Source organism: Gallinula chloropus, assembly GCF_964237585.1.
Source record: "Gallinula chloropus genome assembly, chromosome: 4".
Classification (NCBI taxonomy): Eukaryota; Metazoa; Chordata; class Aves; order Gruiformes; family Rallidae; genus Gallinula; species Gallinula chloropus.
In genome coordinates, this window is record NC_140088.1 from 13904134 (window position 1) to 13926546 (window position 22413).

The 22413-nt window shown below is 35.1% G+C and overlaps 1 protein-coding gene across 1 annotated transcript in view; it reads right to left on the reverse strand.

Moving 5' to 3' along the window:
• FMN1 (formin 1) overlaps positions 1-22413 on the reverse strand; it is a gene marked incomplete at both ends in the record, with an annotated part of 128315 nt that overhangs the window by 49389 nt on the left and 56513 nt on the right. Inside the window, 6 exons of the mRNA XM_084262770.1 lie at positions 1567-1626; positions 4961-5107; positions 6223-6352; positions 11549-11637; positions 11927-11988; positions 20976-21063. Of these exons, the coding sequence (XP_084118896.1) occupies positions 1567-1626; positions 4961-5107; positions 6223-6352; positions 11549-11637; positions 11927-11988; positions 20976-21063 (576 nt within the window). The remainder of the gene's footprint in view (positions 1-1566; positions 1627-4960; positions 5108-6222; positions 6353-11548; positions 11638-11926; positions 11989-20975; positions 21064-22413) is intronic.

Consider the following 22413-nt stretch of genomic DNA (forward strand, 5'->3'; position numbering starts at 1 on the left):
ACCAAAACAAAACCTTACGAGCTTCAAAGCAGTATCGCCAGTGGAAATCTAACACTTATATAAATGCTATAATTGATATTGCTGTGTAATAGCATATGCTAGTGAGTTTAAAATGCTACCTGTGCACAGATTTCAGTATGTAATAAAGGAAAACTAATAGGTTGGAGAATTAGTTTTTTGATGAACTGTGAAAAAAAAAATATTATTATAAAGATATAAACATTTGGGGGAAAAAGTACAATTGTTGACATTTGTACTGTGTCCATTTCCTCCCAAGGAAGGTATGCAATTTTCTTTTACAAAATTCCCTTAAGTAAAATTACAATATAGTGTCATGTTTGCAGAAATATGAAATGTTTAAAGAAATAAATTACCATTAGCTTCAGCATTATTTAAAAAAAATAAAATCTATGTCAATACCTTGAGAGATGAGAAACATTAGACAAAATTGTTTTTATTACAATATATTTTATAAGATGGGTCCTTATTACATTAACGACACTTTATTTCCCTGATCAAAACCAACACAACACCAAACTTAAAAAAAAAAAAAGAAAAAAAAAAAACAAAAAAGAGAAGAGAAGAGAACAAGTATAGATCTATCTATATGATAGTTTTCAATCTCATCTACAGGTAAGCCACAGAAACTTTTTCATGGGTTCCTGATATACAGACCCTCAACTGTTGGAGATCATATGACAGAATGGTTTGGGTTGGAAGGGGACCTTTAAAGATAATCTGATCCGACTCCCTTGCCATGGGCAAGGAAATGTCTTCATTTACTTTAGTCTTACTTCTGGAAAAAATATTCATCACAACTTAGTCATCAATTCAACATTCTTAAGTAAGAATTAAAAAAAAAGGAGAAAAAAGAAAAAAAAGAAAGAAATTGTAGTCAACCAGAAACAGGGGCATGAAAAATTATACTAGATTCACAGATTACATAAAGGCATCTTCTAATCTCAAGTATAAGCAATTACATCTTTAAAATCAATTAATAGTGACATTTTCATTTATAAGACAGCAACTCAAATTTTCCACTCAAAAACTGGGCACTGCTGGTATCTATCAAAGAGCCTCATAAATGTAACTCGCTCAAAGCAGGAGCCACACCTCTTCCCACATTTTCAACCTCCAACTTCATCTCCGTCAGCTGACTCTCCTATCTTAAAATACCAACCTGTCCTTGCATTCTGTCATGAGAGAGAAATCATACTTCTGTCTTCCATTATTACCACATCAGAAGCGGATTTACAATGCTACAGTAATCAGGATGCAAGAAGACAGGACTGGATTGGACACCTGTCCAGTCTGCAGCAGTCACAGGGAACTGCCTGCAGAGGTTAGTTCAGAAATTAACGTAAAATTTTCTAAAGTGCCTCAGAAAAACTGTATAAATTTCAGGTCTTCTGAAGTCCATACTATTGTAAGGAAGTGATAGAAATCGATTTTCTTTTTCCATCAGAACTACTGTATTCAGATTTTAAAAAGCCAACACAAATGCTTTTACAGTTTCCTAAAGAAATCTACTTTTGGAGAGGCTGATACAGCAAATAAATTGTTTACCTTATCACAATGGCGTAGGTAATATATGACGACATAATCAACAAGGTTAATACCATTATCCTAGGAAAAAATAAACAGAATTATTAAAAATGTGTGTGGTTAATGCTGTTCTGAGTGAAAAATTACTCTATCTCAAAATAAATATATTACTCTTTTGTATTGCTGTAAGAAAAAGGTCTAATAATGTACTCAGCCCTAGAATTACTGACCAAATAAAAACCCCTTTCACAACATATGGTTGATCATACCTAGATCGGACCTAGAGTGGCTCTTGGTTCAAAATACCAGGTTAGAAAACATGCACAGGGAGAAGCCTTCCCTGTATCTTTTTTAAAATAATGCAAGGCATTACTGAATAATAATATTAATTTGGTTATTCATTAATAATATGATTCTTGAATATTACCAAAATATTGCAGTCACTTCAGATATATATTAAGGTGAACTAAATTTCTGGATTCCTCTAGACTAATTTCATTTATTCTGGAGATCTGAAAGAAGCATTAGCTATTTTTCATATTTTACTTCAAACATAAAAACAGACAGCATGTACTCCTAACAAGTGTATTTTCATGCCCTGTTGCCTTATTAGTTTTAATACTTACTTCATGGAACCAACATTTCGATGGTCCTGCATACAACAACTGTACACAACATCATTTTGATTTGTTACACATCACTGGGTCAGCATAGGCTAGATGAACTAACGGAGAAGGGTAAAACTGTGACTCTCACATTACAGGGTTCCATTCAACAAAACTGAGATGTCTATGAAGTTTTTTTGTATATGTTTTCATATTGTATACTGACTGGTATCAGGACAAACATTTGTACACTCTGAGCAACGTCTGACTCCCTGCACAGAGCTGCCTCGCCTATATTAGAGCCTGCAGCACATTATGTTTTATTAATATCATGCACCAGCTAAATTCTTAACCAAGCAAGTCATTGCTGTCATGCAGACAAAGCCACCCTGCTTGTATAATGGTTTTAGAAGTCATTCCTGGCACGTCATGTGACAAAAAGGAACTGAGGTGACTCATGAGCATTTTGATTGCCTTTTTAGAATAAAATACACCTATTATTCTATTTTCTGTGTGCTAAACTACAAAACCTGTTACTTTGGTTTACAGAGTATTTGCAGTAGACAGAACACAGAGATTTTGAATGGATCAGGTACACTTTAAAAAAAACCCCGTCTGTATCAAGTATCTTTCTAGGCTCAAGTGACAACAAAAGATTTTTATGTGAAACAAGAGATATTTGACTCTGTACCTTAGCTCCTGGAATTTAGCTTACCTAGACATAATGCTGCTTGCTGGCAATTCCCAAAAAGGGAGCAATTGGACATAGGAAGGGTATCTTAGTGTTCAAATATACAAGACCCTGCATTCTTCTTCCTTGCCAATACGGTCTACCAATTATCTCTGAGGTTTCATGTCTGTCTGTAGCAGCTGGCCCCTTTGAGTTTTTACGCATTTTGGAGACTAGTCTAAACTAATAATATATTTATTTTGGCTACCAGGAAACTGTAAATACTGTAATTTTTTAGCTTGTTTTGCTAGGAAACAAGTCTTACACAATTATACTGTACATCTGTCACTCCTTTTCATAACTCATAATTTTGGAACGTGTTGGCTAAATTCAGCCAAATTGGAAAGTCCCAGAGATAATTAAATTCTTACAAGTTTATGGTTAGATAAAAAAGCAAGACTAAAATTAATACTTCTGCTGAGAAAAGTCAGGCAAAGCTCAGTTGTTTTACATTTTTCTTAATGGCAGCTGCCCAACCAATGAACACCTGAGTACTGGGAAATCTGGCTTGGTTCTAGTTTAGCTGCAGCTAAACTGTGTCTCATCCATGGAGTAGGACTGGAAAGAAAGTGATCATTGGGAACAGCTGAACCATTTCAGTGAAAAGGAAAGTAAGAATTAGAATCACAGTCTTTTCCAATACTTCACAACCCTTTCAGAGAGTACTTTTTTCCCTACTATCCACTCTAAACCTCCCTTGGTGCAACATGACGCCATTTTCCTCTCATTCTATCACTTGTTACTTGGAAGACTAGACTGACATCCCCGTCGCTACCACCTCCTTTCAGGTAGTTGTAAAGAGTGATAAGGTCTCCCCTCAGCCTCTTTTTCTCCAGACTAAACAACCTCAGTTCCCCCAGCTGTTCTTCATATGGCTTGTTCTCCAGACCCTTTAGCAGTTTCATTGCTCCTCCTTGGACATTCTCCAGCACCTCAAAATCTTTAGGAAACAAAGGACTCAAATCCATGGGAAAAACTTTTGTTAATACAGTTGTCCACTGAAAATTCATCAAATGTATTTTTATGCTTTGTTAATGATGACATTCACAGGCAAAATAAGGAGTTCCCTTGATATTCTGCTTTCCTGACATCATCTGTCTTGTAAGTGCACTCCTATGTACATGAAGCATAACTGGGAGCAAAAGCTTAAAATCTACCTTTCAAGACAGCACTTACCTAGGAAAAATAGGAAAGAAAAGGGTTTTTTTCCTCTCACCCCTGAAAGCATGTACCAGCATCAGCAGAAAATACCTCCTGTTCTTGACTTCTTCATATATCTATATGTCATCTAGGTATGCTTTGGCAAAGAATGACATCAAGCAGTGTTTCTATTACCTACATTATCTAGCACCTCGTCCTCTGCCCTACTGAAATAAGGAACAAAGAAACCTCATCTCAAAATGTTTGAGCCTGGCTTTGATCCTAGCATGACCGATCAAAAATGATGCTAGTGGTTCTCAATTTTTGCCAAAATAAGCTACTGCCATATAGGAACATTTTACTCATCCATGTCGTTCAGAATTAATTCCCTACATTAATTTAACTGCAATTCAAAAGACAGTGTGACAATACCGTGTTGGCGCTGACACACATCTTCGAAGGGAATAAAAATCCTATATACTATATTTTATAGCATTTACACATAATTCCCTAGTATATATGCTGACACTTTACTGATACTTTGATTTTAAACCTGATTTGTAACAGACTTTGACTCAGAGCTACGTTAAAGGCAAGAAAAAAGAATGGGAGCATTTACAGGAGAAGACTTTAATAGTCTGTGCTCTATCACTTCTCTCTGACCTACTGTAATTAAGTCTATAGCAGTAAGACATACACACAGAAGTGCTCAGATAAGACAATTATCCTAGTAGCACTGAGTCAGAGAAACTGGAGATTATGGAAATACGCACATGTGCAGGAGAGAACAGTGAAAAGTTGGGAGAAAAAAAACAAGAAAAGAGTACAAAGTGCCTTGCTCTTTCAAGTAAGAATGGTAAGAAAGTACTAACTTTTGAGAGATGATGGAACAAACAAAGATCACTTGAGCAAACATATTTAATTAAAAATTGGTACTTACTCTGCTTTTAACATCCTTTAGTTTGGGGAGTATTTCTAAACCAAATCCATCAGCTTGACCTCGGGTCCTATTCCCACCGTTCATGTAATTTCCAAAAGCCAGAATTAACCCTAAAATTTCTTTGACGCTTTTCATATTCAGCAAAGCCTGGAAAATGGATAGTAGTCTGTAACTTTCATTGGCACAAAAATTCTAATTAATAATAGAAAACCCCTTTTTAAAATTTTATTTAAAATATTTTAGATTTAAAAAAAATACTTTTGCTTGAAGTTTGTTTCCTGTCTGGTTTTACCACTATATGGAAAGGAAGCTAAAACTAGAACAATAATCACATATTTAACAGAAGCATTTATTAGACCGTATCTGGTTAAGATACTATGTTTAACTTAATCCATATGAAGCAAATTATATGGCATCATATACTACCCATTGGAGAAATCAGTTATAGTACCAGCTCCTCTAAAGTAAATGGAGAGTAATATCACTTTCCCTATCTCATACAAAACTGATTCCTTATTTATATCTTCTTGGGAAAGGAAAAACTAAGTTACTATTTTTAGTGCTAGAATGTGCAAAGAAATCCAACAGGGTAGAGGATGGATTATTTTGTGGAAGCAAATCTAACTAAAAGCTAATCATCTTTTTTTTTTTTTTTTTTTTTAAAATGCTGTCCTGGCCTGGATGTTTTATGTTTAGGTTGCTATTTAATTTCTCTTCTAATTTTTATCTCGTTCTACGTTTCATGTTTTATTTTTTATAATTTCAAAATCTTTAGTCATTCATAATAAAGAAATCTGAAGTAAAGCTTTGTCAGGTACTAAAAATTCTGCTGTATCAAGCTTAACAGAAATGTATAGATATCAGGGAAAAGTAATATGCTAATGAAAGTGCTAGGTTTCTATTGCTGATGGCATCAGTGATACACAAAAAAGTAAGTTTGCAAGGCCCTGTACTAAACTAGTCTGATATTTAAATTCTGGTTTATGGAGATTATTACTATACTTAATATGCAAAGTAATAAAATTCTGCCATTTAAATAAGAATACATTTTCCTATGTAGGGTATAAGGCATCACACTGAACTCACCCTACCTCTTTCTTCCTCATTTTGTTCTTATAAGCAGCAAAAAATATTAATATATTTTTATTTTCCTAAAAAGACAATAACTGGGCTTAAGGTCCATCACTTCTGGTAAAAAAAACCAAAAAGCATAAATACTATAAAATATATCTATGTTTTTATTCAGTTTTCATTAGACTTACCTTGGAAACACGAGTTATGATATCAACTTTCCGGTGCACTGATGTTATCCCTTCAGAGAATACTGACTGGAAGATAATACACTGAGCTCGTTCTGTGAAGTTAGGGATCTGAGATAACTCATATAAAAATCTGTGGGGTAAAAAAAAAATAAATTAATAAACCTTTAGATTTCTTATCAGTGGGGTACATAATGGATCAAAGTTGTAGAATCTGAAATATACATGCAATCTTTCCTACTTTGAACCAAATATAACATAATTTATATTTTTATATCCTTTATTCCCAGTGTGTTAAGAAATCCTACTAATACCTAGAAAAAGGCAAGACATTAATCATTGTCACATTAATCTATTAGCTTACTATCACAACTGACTAGTTATAAATAGAAGAACAATAAACATAGACCATAAGTTAAATAAAAAAAATAAAGAGAAGAAAAGGGAAAGAGCTAGAGAAATACTATCTATTTATTGTTTTCACCCATGTGGTTTTGCTTCTCTTAAAAATGTGCCCAGCAATACGTAACTCAATATATTCTTACAAGGTTATTTCATCATATAAAACATCTGCCAAGAAACTTCTTCTGATGCTTAGCCTCAATTTTCTTTGACTAATTTGCACCACACTTCCAATTACACAGCAGCATGTTCTATGGTAATGCACCTAGCCGTGTATTTAGCTCTAAAACACTTGCAGTTTACAACTCTCTTCAGCCACCGTTCAGCAGATTTACTAACTGCTCTTTATCTGTCCTCATATATACACTTTCCTCATGAGTCTATTCCAGCTTGCTTTCTTTAACTCTTTCATAAATAAAAATAGAAGCACGTTCAACAACTCCAGTTCGGATATCACAAAATGAAAGCATCCCAAAGACATGACTAATTACTCCCTTTTCTTTAATTTAAAATGTAAGAACTTGGCTAAATAAATCAAGAATCTTAAGCATTCCTTACAATACCAGGATTTGCATAATTTGCTTTGTGGGTTTTGAGTCTAGGATTACAGTGATACACATACATTTTAAATCCAGAAACAAGCTGTCTGTTACACCAATATCACTTTAGAAACATTCTTCTAAACTGTCTCCAGATATCCTTAAATATCCCTTAATACTATGTCATGACAATTTTTCTACCTCACTGAATTATGGGAAATTCTGTGAATGATTATTAGCTTGAATTCTTACCAAATTTATTTTAATTATTTAAGTTAATTACCTGATTTCTCCAATTTATTTCTTTTTCTAATAAATACCAGTGTCTTCAAATATGCTTTACGAATTTGTCATATATTCAGTGCTTTGCTGAATACACTGTAACTGTCAAAAAAATCAGCAAAATCCACCTGGTGTGAAATAATATGTTTTAATTGGAATATCATTTTTTCCCTTCTTTTTCTTTCTCGCCTGATGAAAAAAAAAGTCTATTGTGAGAGAAGGACTGGGGAGGCCTGGCTTGGCTCTTACACTTAAGCAGTGGGAAAAAAAGAAATGCCAAGCTGGTATTAATAAAAACGCTTCCTATTGGGAATGAATGGTATTGCCAGGAAAAAAAATAAAAAGAAAAAATGAAAAAAAGAGGATACTTTGCACTTTGTGTGAGAGAAACAAAAGAAAGAAAAGCCCAAACTGCTTCACTGAAGTTGTAACACTTATACATTTTAAAAGCTTTTAAATTTAAAAAGTCAATGACACATATTCTTGCCTTCTCCCACACTACCGGTTATCGGAACATGACATAATTGTGCCAAGAGTTAGAAGAGCATCAGCATTAAAAAAAGTAATCCAGATTCTGGAATTCGAAGTATCCAATGTAAATAATTAGACAGAACACTTAACACTGAAATCTGTCATGAAAAGTTATCTTAGTGATTATCAATGTAGTTACTAAACCCAAAGTAATTGAATGAATCTGTGGTTATCAAAGCTAATCACCAATTCAGGTGGAAGAAACTTTTGGAGAGAAAAGTAAATTCTTAATTCAGTCATTTTTGCAATTTTAGTCTTAGAGAAGTATGATTTTGACTTAATGTAAAAATAACATGGCTATGACAGTTTTTAGATGGGTTTCTCATTGCTACACTTCTTAGGGTCTAAAGTAGAGAATTTACTGTTCATCCATTTGAGGGCAAATTTAGTCCTCTCCTGCACAAGCTATAAATTAAAAATGTGCTTACCTAAGAACTGTTTTTACCCCGACAGAATCTTGCAGTAAAGACGACAGTACTTTCAAGCCTGGCACATTACCATGAGAACATTCTCCCAGAAGATAAGACAAGAAGGTTGATTCCATGGAGGTAAGATATTTATCAGTTTACATTTGTGCAGATTTGAAGAATATAAAATTTAGAAATTTGTGGGGGGGAGGTGGGTGGAGGTGTATCTGCAAGCCTCTAGATAATCAGCGGGATTTAAATAGAACTAAAAGGAAAGCTGTCTTCAAAGAAAAGCAAATAGCATTACTGGACAGCAATCATCAATAGCTTACTACTTCCTGAATTCAAACTGCATACAGAACAGGAGAGCTCAGTACCATATTTTGCTACTATTTCCTTCATTAGTATTTCTTTCACAGTAGAGAGGACTTCACAGGGTCTTCTTGAAACCAGCTAAGGCATCATCTGTATCCTGGTAGCAAAGCCCCAAATTGTAGCCAATTGTGCATCTAAATCTTTATCATGTTAATGAATATTAGTATTTTAGCAACTATTATTATAAAGTGTAATTTGATAAGGATTGCTGTCGTCATGTTGCTACCATACTTACAGTTTGTGCCAACAATAGCAAATTTAACATGCCAGCAAAACAAATCAAAATAATGTGTTCAGGAGTGCATCAGTGATACCACTAAAGCTTTCTATTTGTCTGGTAATCCAATAATTTAAAAATGGCAAAGGTCTCCTTTAGATTTGAATGAATTAATTTCAATGTTTTCATTATATGAATGTCTATTGTTAGTATTTGCAACTACTTGATAAACAGCTCTGATCCTCATTAAAGAAAATATGTATGTGCCCTGTAGCAAACATTTTTAATCACAAATAGAAATTTAGTACCTTTCTGCCTTTAACCTTTATATGGAGTTACTATGCATAATACAATTCCAACTGATCTCAAATTTCACATTTAGGTTGATGTAGAGGGTGACGTAGACAACAAAACCAGCAGCACCTAATCTACTGAGTTTTCAGAAAGGACATTATTTTGAAGGTCCAATAAAATTTACCTAAGTGCATCATCAGCAACTTTTTTCCCCCTTGAGGCAACATTTTAAAAAGCCACTTTTCTTAACCTATTAACCTATGTGGTTTAATAATAGGGTAAAAATGCAATAATTAAGACTTTCAGAGAGACCACAAAGAGTAATAACTGATAAAAAGTAGCTTTTGTCTTTGACACTACTGTTTCATTCTGAAAGATCAAGCACAACTGCTTTATTTGCAGTTCTCTACTTTTAATTATGGAACGATGATTAATTAAACATTGTGTTTAATTAAGATCAACCTCTCTCCACTATAATTTATTGTAATTTACAAAAGTAGACAACTTTTTATAACTCTAGAGCTCTACAAGATTCGTATTCTCCAGAACACAAAATGCATTAATATTTATTTCATGCATGCATACAGCAAACAGATTGCCAAATATTCAAGCTCTGGAAAACATCAACTACTCACACAATGTATTCTTATTCCCGAAGCCAATGTGATGAAAGCCATGGGTATGGGATGCAAGAACAAGCTAGTATATACACTTTGCAGATATCTTCATCTCCCAGCATTAACCTATTCCCTTGTGGATAATCACAAATGAGTATTTAGCTGCCTTGCGTTACAAGAAAGAGGGAAAAAAGACTCTGCTCCTCACCACATGGGAGAAAAGTTATAAAAATGTAAAACTGACATCAACCAATCATATACTATTTCTGCTGGTTCAGTTCTTTCTTGCACAAAAGACAGCAGAAGGAAGAGGGAAAAGGAAATGATGGCAGAGAGGCCTCAGGGCAGGAGGCTGCACTGTGACTAGAAAATGGAAGTACAAAGGGGAATGTAGCAAAGTAGTAGACAAACACCACTGGTAGGCCAAAATCTGAAATCAAATCCAGAACATGAGCCAGGAATGTGCCCAGGTGGCCAAGAACTGTATCAGGAACAGTGTGACCAGCAGGGCCACGTAGGTGATCTTAACGCGGTACTTCCTCAGCCCTGGTGAGGCTGCACCTCGAGTACTGTGTGCAGTTTTGAGTGCCTCAGTATAGGAAGGACATCGAGATGCTGGAGAGGGTGCACAGAAAGGCAACTAGGCATATTAAGGGTGTGGAGACCAGGTCTTTTAAGGAAAGGCTGAGGGAGCTGGGGCTGTTCAGTGTGGCAAAGGGGAGGCTGAGCGTAGACTATCACATTCTTCAGCTACCTGAAATGAGCTCGTAGTGAGGTATGGGTTGATCTCTTCTCCCTAGTGACTAGCGATAGGACAAGAGGAAATGATGTCAAGATACACCAGTGGAGGTTGAAATTGGATATTAGGAAAAATTTCTTCACTGAAAGAGTGGTAAAGCATTGGAACAGGATGCCTGAGGACATGGTGGGGTCGACGTCCCAGGGGATTTTCAAAATGGGTAGATGTGGTGCTTTTGGGAGATGGTTTAGTGGTTACGGTGGTGTATGGATAATGCTTGGACTTGATCTTAAATGTCTTTTCCAATCCTGATGATTCTATGATTCTGTAAACGTATAGGCTACAATAAAATTCAGGAATACCATTTTGTTCATGCATTCTTGTAATTTTCACATTGGTCTAAGGATTATTACAACAGGAGTAATACTTAAGAAGTGTTCCATCTTAACAGTTGTCACTGCCCACAGCAGTCACAGCACATGAACCATGGAATCTGTCTTGCAGGTCTTCAATCCGTATGACTAGAGTATTTGAGTCTTTGTCATAGGACTCACTGAAACCCTCTGTTTGGGTATTTCTTTCAAATAATGAACAAACAAAATCAGTTTGGCCCTGCTTTATAACACATCAATTCACTCCTAAAAGCCATAAGGGAAGGATAAGCCTTTTACAAATGTGAGAATGTGAACACAAATTTTTATTGATTCAAGGCCATTTTATCAGTTCTGGAGGTCTGAGCTGACACAGTAAAAGCTGTCATGTATGAAAAGAGTTATGTGACAAAGACTGTTTACATAATACCTTGAAATGCTCAAAAAAGGTAAAAATTAGCTACCAAAAATTATGTATCAACATCCCTTTTAACATACCAACAAAGGACTATAATATATAACTATAAATGTTTTAGTAAAAAGATGAAAACTTACTGTTCTGGTTTATCCAGAAGCTTCAGTTCCTCCTCTTTTGATGTCTGATAATACTGCTTGATCTTCTCCAGTTCATCCTTTTGTGCTCTCTGAATGAATTAAATTTAAGTAATTAATAACTAACTATAGCAATAGCAGTAACTAATATATTTTTTATAAGGAAACATTAAGACTATACAAAAGAGTAAGGCATAAAGTTCCATAATAAATTCCTTCAGTGCCTTGCACTACCAATGGCCAGAAAGCAGAGCAGCCATGTAGAGCACAGCACTGGAAATATTGCTATAGGATACTTCACACAGTTTAGGTAGGAGAGGTAGTTCTGATATCTATACAGTGAAGTGTAAATTAACCACAGTTTTACCCCAGATTACTTACATTTTCATATAGTGCTTCCAGTGTTTCCAGATCTACTATGGAGTCATCAACACACAGTATAGCTGTATAGAATAGAAGCAAAAAATAGATGCTAGAAAAGTTACTTAAGAATTCAATTCTGTTTCCTGAGAAAAGTACTAAAGAGACTTGACCTAGCTAAAGGACACATTTATATCTAGTTAATATTCTATTACTTTCAGCATTTTATTTTTGTTCTGACTTCAAGTTGCAGCATTCATGGAAGAACTTACTATAAAGTGTCTCAGGAGAACAGAATTCTACCTTTGCTTTCCAGTATATTCAACAGTCAAAGATATGACCTGCCAGATAGTCTGCTGATCGCATAGCTGGCCAGGCAGGAGAATATGAGAACAACTGGTATCAGACAATGAATAGCACAGATTTCATGGTAGTTTAGAAGGCTGGATAGGAAGGAATTGAGAGTTCAGGCATTTAGGTCTCCCCACATCCACGGGAGATCAGGGAGATATGAAAATGGAGAAATCTGCTTGTCTCAGGACTAGCAATATTAGGAAGCAGACAGGTAGACAAGCTTGCAAGATCGGCACGTTGCACATCTGCAAGCACAAAAGATTGTGCTACAGATTTTTAAAGTATCTTCACAGAGCAGTTTATGGCTGAGTTAGCTTTATCTACTAGAAATCTACCCACATGACTATTCCCAGATAAATATTATTAAACATCATATAGAGACACCTAGAGTGTACTTGTTAATGATTAATTATGCCTCGTTACCAAAACTGAAAAGTCTCAAAAAGTTTCCTATCTCAGTTCCCAATGTTACTACATTTGGAACACAGCATTAGGTGTTTCCAACATTTGCAAAAGCCATTACAATTTAGGCAATGTATTGGGACTCTTCTGATAACAAAGCAAGATTGGTGCTTTCTAATGCTCTCTACTGTTAAATTCCAATAAGATGAAAGATGCACAAAGGAATAGAAATAATTTTGGATGTTTGATTTTTCTGAAACCGGCATTTCGTCAAGATTCATAATGGGTTTGGGCACAATTTCTGAACCCCTGATTTAGGTTTAAATGTTACCGGGAACATTAATCCCAAAGGCATCAAACTTAAGCCCTCTACCAATTTTTCACATAACCAGTGACTCATCATTAGCTAGTACCTGATAACTTTTAATCTCAACTGTGTTATATTTCTTCAAAGGAAACTTGACTGCTTGTGAATTTAGAAGATTTTAAAAGCTCTTTCTGCATTTGCAATACATGTTTGAGAAGGGCAAGGCACACATCTTTAAATAATTATTTAAAAGTAATAAGCTTTCGCCTGTTCTTCCACATACCCCATGATTTTACATTGTGAAATTAACCAGCAGGCTAGTAAATTTTCTCTGTGGCAGGCTAATTAATTTTATTAAAAAGTCCAATGACATTTAGAATGCTTTAAAATTTTACCTGTCAATTATGATTCCATCTGTTGACATTACACCTTGGTTAGTAGTAAAGAACTACACAGAAGAAGACAGTACCAGTGAAAAAGCCCATTATTGTCAACTATTTTTGTCCTACCGAAAAGATTCAGAAACAGCTCAAGAGTGTAACCAAATATAAAGCCTGGACAGCCAAGCTTGAGAAAAAAAACTTTGTTCAATGAAAAAAATCATTAGGGATTGAACGTATGAAATTGTCTGTTGGCTCTTGCAAGACTATTCCATCCGTTGCATTATCTTCTGTATTATCCAATGAAACTTCAAAAGAACCTATGGTATCGGAAAATCTACTGGAAAATTGGTTTCACAGTCCAATATATTTAATTGTTAAGATTTTAAAATATGCATACTCAGTTCAAAAGTTTCCCCTTGTGGTTTCACTTTTATCCTATTTTGGAATACTTGGAAAACTGTTTACAAGAAATCTATTTGTCAGAGTTATACAGAAAAGCAACTTACCGGAGGTAATCTGAACTTGCACTAGAAATGTAAAACACTTAACCAATAGCAGATTTTTTTTTTAGGTACAGAACTATTATAATGAGAGGAATTAGTTTGAAAAAAAGAACACTTTAAGAAGAATATAAAATTTTTTACAAACTGGAGTTTTCAGTCAGAGATTTGTTGCAATAAATGCTTCAAAAGCACAAAGTGTTTTTAAATGCTTTTTCTTATCCATGGTCCTGTACTCTACACCAGTTCAAACAATTCAGCATTCTTTAGAAGTGACATGATAAAGCAAAAAATGTTTGAGATTAAAAAAATTCAATCTGGTAAACAAGTACATTTTCCACAAAATTAGTAAGTGATTGTATAGAAGTACCAAGAACTACTTATTTTTTTTTATTTACTCGCTACACAAGCTGTCCTGCTATTATTGGCAATGTCCTTGCAGCCAGGCTGCAGTTAAAAATCTACCCCTTTTACTCAATTCAGTGAAAGCTGAACGTCTTAGGATGTTAATGTATGTAAAGACATACTTCAAAAACATCAGCAGCACTGCCAAAATCCAGACAACCTCTTTTATTTAATTTTCTATGTATTTTAATATATTTATATTTCTCCTTTTCCATTCAAGCTGATCGAACTTAATACTACATATTTTGAGCACAAGACAAAAATTAAAACAACGAAGATTGACATGTTTTTAAAAAAAGAAGCACTGATTTTGAAAAGTTGGACGAGATTCCCAAATTCACAGGTGTCTTGATATTCTTCAGTCTTAAAGTATGGCATGTGTACTACATTCACATTATGTTGTGTAAACTAACTTGAATTGGGGCAGCTAAAAAAAACCCCATTACACTAGATCAAAGAAACTCATTATTTTAATTTTTAGAGTTAAAAGTAACAAAAGCTTCTTCATCTTTCTGTGAAAAACAAAACCCACTTTTAATCGTATGCATGTGAACATTATAAAAATTAATGAAAACTTTGACAAGTTTTTAAAAATACTCTTCCTAATACAGTGAATTTAACCATGATACTTTTCTGCATTAAATCTCATTATATCAAGACTCACATAAGTGCAAGTAATATAGGTGAAATATCATAAATCCACAAAAGAGGCTCCAAAACAATTAATAGCTATTACAATATCAATCATCATCGGTGGTTTTAACTTTTATCTTGCTTTCTAGTTAGCTGTCTTCCTTACACTGTCAGTTCAGTTAGAGTATTTCACCTACACCTCACAATATGTCGAAAGGAAGTAGACTCATGCTGTGAAAAGCTGGTAATTTTATTGGGTTCCTCTACCTTTAAAAAATCTGTTACTTGGCCAAGTCTGGTTTCTGAGATCCTTTTTTGCAGGGAAATTGAGGCAAACATTTTTATGTGGCCTATGGTGTCTGCTCACAACAAGAAGAATTTATATACACAAGGATCATTAGTGCAGGGTTGCACCCATTAGGATATAATAACCGTCAGCTAGGACAAAAAACAGATCAGCATCATGTATTCAATCTAACAGGCACACATAAAAATACTTGCCAACTACATTTCACATACGAAGGGTATTGCTTTGAATGTAAACTTGTTCCAGAGGTTTTTTTAACAGTCTCACTTTTTAAAAAATGAATCTAACTGTAAAAACAGATTCCCTACTGCACGGATTTTTCACATACTCTGGAAATGTAAACCAAGAAAAGCTGAGAATTTCAAGAATACTGTGTGCAGTCTGCACACAAGCACAGAACTTCATGGTTAAATATGAAAGAGATACTTCTCTCCTCCTAGTCAGTCTTAAGGCTGACTCCGATATGCAGCCTCATTCCTACTAAACACATTTTGGTCAAATCAGGATTCAAGTCCTGTGGACAGAGCTTACATATACTCAGCAGTATAAACCACTTAATGTGACAATTAATCTATGAAGTACAAAGAAATCTCCTTATCTGCTCCTTAATGATAAAACAGAAATATGCTATTTAAATAAAACAACCCTTCCCAGGAGATATTTATTTGACCTGGAAGTACTTCATCCTTTTACGTCGCACATTCTGCTGAGCAAGGCTTGATTTCATGGGAACATGGAGCCTACTGCTGGGAAATACAAATTTAATTGTGACTGATCTAGTCAATTAGAAAATGAAAACAACTGTTAAATACAAAATCCTGCTTGGCACAACTGCCTAAAATATCCAAATCGCTCTGGTTTACTTTTGACAAATTGATACATTTCAAACTGATTTTCAGTTTTTCTATGGAAATCCCAGGATGATTAGAAATGTAATATAGAATTATAATGATTACTGGACTAATCATCAGTCTGGGTGAGTTAATCTGCTGTTCACCTTCTACCTATTAGTTAATCCAAAACATGGACAATAGAGGGTAAATCACAAAATTGGCAAAGACCAATCAAATACTTTTCAACTTGCTGGCTGACACTGTACAATAGTATCATAATTGTGTTCTGTCTAGAAAGTTGGTCCCCTCCCACAACACAGCATAAAAAACTTTGTTTGAGAGTGCCACGATAGCTGGTGCATTGCTCACCATCAGAGTACTGTTACTGTGACACTATAATAATTCCATCTTCCATATTTGAGGAGCAACCAAAAAACAGCAAACCAATCACGTAGATGAATCTACAAAAGCAGATGGCATTACCTAGGGTTTTTAACAAAATCTGTTCTAATCCATCCCATCTAAGTGTGATCAAATACATTTATCTAATATTTTCAAAGCTTAATGTGCCTCTGCACAGATAATTTACATTGGTAAAAACTAGAATGGTCCAAATGCACAATTAACATACCAATGGTCCAAATGCACAATTAACATACCATGTCCCCATACATGCTATTACAGGTTGGCCAGTGCTATTCTGATTTAATGAATGTAGTCTCAGCTAAGACATTAAATGAATGCTTAATGAATTGCTTAATATCTAGGAAAGAAAAAAGAATACTAAATTACCATTAGAAAGTCTCGATGCCAAGGATCAGTGTTAAATCTTCCCTTTCCCACATGGGCTAAGTTCTGTCAACGTAGAAGGGCTACAGTGTCAATATCTTCCCTTGCTAAATGTACTAGCAAAGCCTGTGGCTGTTCTGCATGGAGTTAACAGGCACCTTATTGCCACTAAGTATGCAACAAGCTATAGTGTGATTCTGGCATGATCTACTGCATCTCATGGATTTGGTTCCAAGGAAAATATACCAGCATGTGAGATCATCATCCAGTTAATGCATCCTGATGGAAACAATGGTTATTAGATAGAGAACTATTTCCAGATATGTAGTGAAACAGAATTCCTGGTGTCAAATGATTTCAGTGGCAAAATGATGGTACTATGGAAGTAGGGAAGGATTTTGGAGAATCATTCCCTTGGAAACAGGCATCTACATTTTATTGACATGCCATTTTCTGCAACTAAAACTTTTTTTCATCTGGGCTGCCCCAGTTTTGTCATTTTATTCTTGCACTAAATCTCAGTAGCTCCTGGGAAGCTGGCACAGATGACATACACTGCAGAAAAGTGTTATGTATTTTCCAATATACTGCTATTGCTAGCTACTATACTGGGAATGGCTGACTGACTGGAATGAAGCTCTCTAAAACCTTGGGACCATTGCCCACAGAGGCTCTTTGTATACTCTTATAACCAGCATTTCCCATTAGAAACAGACCTCAAACACCTCACTGTGGAGTGAGCTGTGATACTTCAACAGCAAAGCCACATAAGTAGTCTTGAGCTACAGCTTTGCTTCACAAGTTGTAATCAGCTGAATCATGATAACAGAAGCAAGACAGAAGTGCACTGATAGAAAATTACTTCTCTTAAGTGTGTAGTATTAAAGCATGTTCCTTGCCTAACAGCTGACCTCCACTATTCCTCAACTCTTCTTTATAAATGTTTTTAAAAAATGGGGAGACACAGCCTTGAAAATAATCTCAACCTTATGCATAATGATTTTAAAATATAAATACAGATTCTATATATCATACATAGATTTTTCTGTCTGCTGCTTCTGCTCAGGAAATATTACTAATAGTGGTCTAACCAGAAACTGTATTACCCTCTTGAGTACCAGATTCACCAATGAAATTTGTCAGTATTCTCAGAACATTACAGCACCTAGGATTTCTCCTCCTCTCCCACCTACCAAAAAGCTGAGTTTTAGGACAGGTGCAGCACGACAATGTTACATTTCCCTCTGCACATATAATACCAACACTAGCCAAAATAATTCTTCAGTTTTGCATTGTCTTCTCCTTAGACTGTACTAAGATATAGCAAGAATTTAAACTTATCTGCAAAGGATAAACTTCACTCTCTCCAACAAACATGTGATGGAGATTCCCTTCTGGAAGTGTGGCAGCTGGCTCACTATCAAGTGCGAGCTGAAACATCTGTGTGCCAGATCAGGTCACTTGCTTGTTTTGCACTGCTGAGCTATCTACAGAATATGCTGTCAAGCTATTTAACTTGAGAGGGTAACCCTGTAGATATATTAATCTCACACTATTTTAAAGGAGGATGTAATTTTTCTTGTGATTACTCGTTTTGTCTTCTCTACAATCTTGCATGCATCTGTATGCATAGGGAAGTTCATTTGAGGACAGTTTTTCTCTATCTGTATTTCTGTAAGGGCTTCTTAAGTTAGAGTAGCCAGTACACTATAGACAGTACATTCATTTGCATGTGGCTTTTCAATAAACGTGGTCAGAAAAACTTGAAACAAAACTAGATATGTTTTTTATTATTTCAACTTCCTTTTGCTTCAAGTTTCTTCATTGTCTGGTGCAAGCTGTCAGAGACCATCAGAATCACAGAATCATTAAGGCTGGAAAAGACCTTCAAGATCATCGAGTCCAATTGTCCCCTTAGCACCTATATTACTTACTAATTAACTTTTATCTTTCATGTCTTTCACAAAGTGAATTATACAATTGAAATTAGCTTGAAAAAAGGGATGAGTGATTAATTTTCATGTTTCTTAGAGGTGGATCTTTGTAATTTTACTTAGAAAAAAAACCCAAACAAACTTTGACATTCATCACCCAATGATTATGCTTTTTTTGGTTAGTTGTCATCATGAGCTATGTAACTTATAATCTTTTTTTTCATCCAGTATTCTGATGATAGCAGTCTTGAAAGAGTTTATATGCTGAAAGGTGGGACTCTGCACAGATTTTTATTGAACAAAAAAAACCCCTTGTTTTTTTTAAAGCTTTCATAATCTAAAAGAGAAAGAGACAAACTAAAAGAGAAACACGTATAATTCTACTGTTGTCTTCATTGTAGTATGCATTCCTAAAGATCCTCTCAAGAGAACATATGTCTTCCCTGAGTCTGGTAGGTTTCTTCCCTAGATAGTCTCTGCAGGCAGGTAGTGCTTAGAGTCACTCCTTCTGCATTGTAATATATGTTTTTTTAAAAGATCCACAGTTTTCCTAAATCCTGTTTGTATCTCTTAGCTGTTTCCATAAGCAAGAGGCAACATATCCTATTGCTGCCTTGAGCAACGCATGTGGTGACAGGCCAGCCATTTGCTACCTCAGAATAGAGAGGGTGATGAGTTACAAACTTTCTTTCAGTGACAGCACTTGTTTTGGTGTCTCTCTTCTACCAAGACTCTAATTTCATTACACTTGTAGGACTACATTAGCTATGTCTACAACTGCAAGTAGTGTAGTCTTTAGAAATGGATTTGTAGACAGCAACAGCTGGTACCCAGTATCCAGTGTTCACTCTATAGACTTCTCAAGGAATTTTAACTCTCATGTGATACTGCACAATTTAAAGCCTGCTATAGGTGGAGAGTGCGGGCGTGCTCCTAGAGCACACCTTCTCATTTAATTTAATTCTGAAGGATGTTTGTGCACTCCAGGACTGCCCTGCCTTGCTCTGCAATGCACACACAGCAAAGGGGACAACTGGTAGATTAGATTAAAGCTAAAATTCTAGTGTATATATACCCAAGTATTTTACTCATTCTTTTCTCTTAAATTTGGTACAAATTGGCCAGAGAGCTTCAAAAGCTATAGAAGTGCAGCAAACAACAGAAAGAGAGAGAGAAGTTCTATTTTAGTAGAATGTCATAGCATGGAAAATAAAAACTCATGAAAACATCTCTGAAGATACTTAAGAATACTACCCAGTATTTATAATACAGCTGCTATCCTATCCTATGCTGCTGCAATTCCTGCCAGAAAATTATTCAGACCTTTAGTAACAGCAGGTTTTTTCCATCTCATTCTGATACCTTTCACACAATACTGGCAGGCACAAAGTTATTCCTTCTTTCCGTTGTTTCCCTCCATCCCAAGAGACATCTGTAAGCCCTTGTGCTTTTAAAGTGCTAGATGCTCAAAGGCTCTTCTGAAATTAATAATAATGAATGCCAGCAGCATCTCAACACCCTACCCAGTATTTGCATGTGATGGGGGGAAAACAATAGCAAAAAGGAGACATCAACTTGAATTCTTCCAGAAGTTGTTTTAAATGGTGAATATTTTCCTTTTTTAATGTGAAAAAGAAATAAACAATATCCTTAAACAATATCTTCTTAAATCCAGAACATAAGTAGAATCTGAATTACCCCAGTGTTCTGAAAAATCTGTATTTCTCTAAAGTTGTACTGGCAAACTCAGATAATTTCTACCAGTAATGGAATTTATATGCTGAGTAGCACTATGCTTTGAAAAACGCCATCCAGTAATCATCTTTCTGATTGCTATGCGGTAGCTGCATCAGTTTGAGATGTACTTTTTATATGCTAATGAATCAACATTTAAACACTCATTAAATGGTGACTGCATGTTTGAAGCTCAAAAGATTTATATATAAGATCTCCAGGGGACTGCAGGGGAAGAACACAGAAGAGTTTAGAGAAAACCTTGTACTGAAAGTGATATGCAAACTGACAAGGTACAGAAGGAGTTGTACCTAAATTGTATTCTGAATATTTAGGTGAAACTTTTACATATACTGGGAGAATGATTCTTCTGGTATCTTGAAGAGGACTATATTAAAAGGAAGGAATTCTGTAATGTTAAAATTCTCTGAGGAGGCTATAAGAAAGTATTTGGGTAAATATGATATGTTAAGAGTAAGAAACACTTACCCTGCTGAATATCCTTCATCTCCAGGTGCAAACTGGATATTAAAATTCCTACAGTTTGAGACCGTTTTCCATCCAACAATTTGATAATCTAGAAAGATGATGCAAAATGATCTGAGATCAAACGAACTCTCTACAAAGGATGCAATCAAATTAATGACAGAAGCTAATTTGTGAAATGCATACAATGTCTCTCCAAACATCAAACCTTTTTATTAACTAAATATGGTAGTCAGTCCCTCATCTGATCTCTATGCTCTGCGCTTTAGCAAATGGCTGATGAATGTAAGCTTGACATCCCATCAGGTCTAGTAAAGAACACCTCTCACTTGTAGGATATTAAGAACGAATGAAAGAAAAAGACTCAGCAAATATTCTGGAATATAGTTTTTTCCCTTTCTCCTTATGGCAATCAGGGCAGAACTACTTAAGACACACTAAGTACATAACAAGTTCCTTAGCTTGCCTGCTAAGTTGTATGTCAGTGTGCACACATTGAAGTCTAGCTTTTTCATGAAGGATCAATTCCTGACCAAAGAGAATAGTAGAATTGTCTTCTCATGCCATCTCAACTTCTGGAACACTAGGAGCTACTGAAAGGATTAATTTTGATCTTCTCTGCTTGTGCTTCTTCTACACCCTTGACAATTCACAAGGATTTGAGGATTCTGTTCACATTTTGGGTAACAGAACTTGTTAGTATAATATACTGACATTCAGATTGTAACCTTTTCAGATGTTGGCTGGGTGGAAGAAAAAAGAAGGAAAGAAAACTTGGGGACTTTATTTTGGCTGGTTTAAATTAGCGATACTGATGTGGATCGGTCCATAAACAAAATAACAAAAAGTAAACCATCAGAATTTTAGAAGTTTAGTTCAGAAGTCAGAAATGTCAAACCTAACCTTCTTAGAATATATGGACTAACGGTATTTGTGATTTTGATTTACATCATATGGAATATATGGCAGCAGCACATCACCAAATGCAATACAGACATAGGTTCTTCAAAATAAGAAATGTTAAAGATCCAAGCAGTTTGCTTGGATCTTGGCTAGCGTTGATGAACAAATAACTTTTAAAAATACTGACTAGCTCTTAAAACTAATAGCTATGCTTTCCTCTAAATTTATATTCCTAGTATCTGAACAGCATTTATTCTGTATGCATACAAATTTAATTTTAATACTTGGGTGATACTAACATTTGGATATTTAATAATATAAAAACCTTTATCCCTGCAATATTCTTATATTAAATTAAACTATACATGGAACAAGTTGGAATACATTTTGCCTTAAACAAAGGACTGACAAATATTTTATGTCCCTGTGGTAGGGACTCAGAATTTAATGAACTTATGTTAAAGTAGATTTTGCATATGTTCTCCAAAAACTGGAAGCAAAATCTATCCTGAGAGGGTTTTTTTTCAGCCTGTATGTA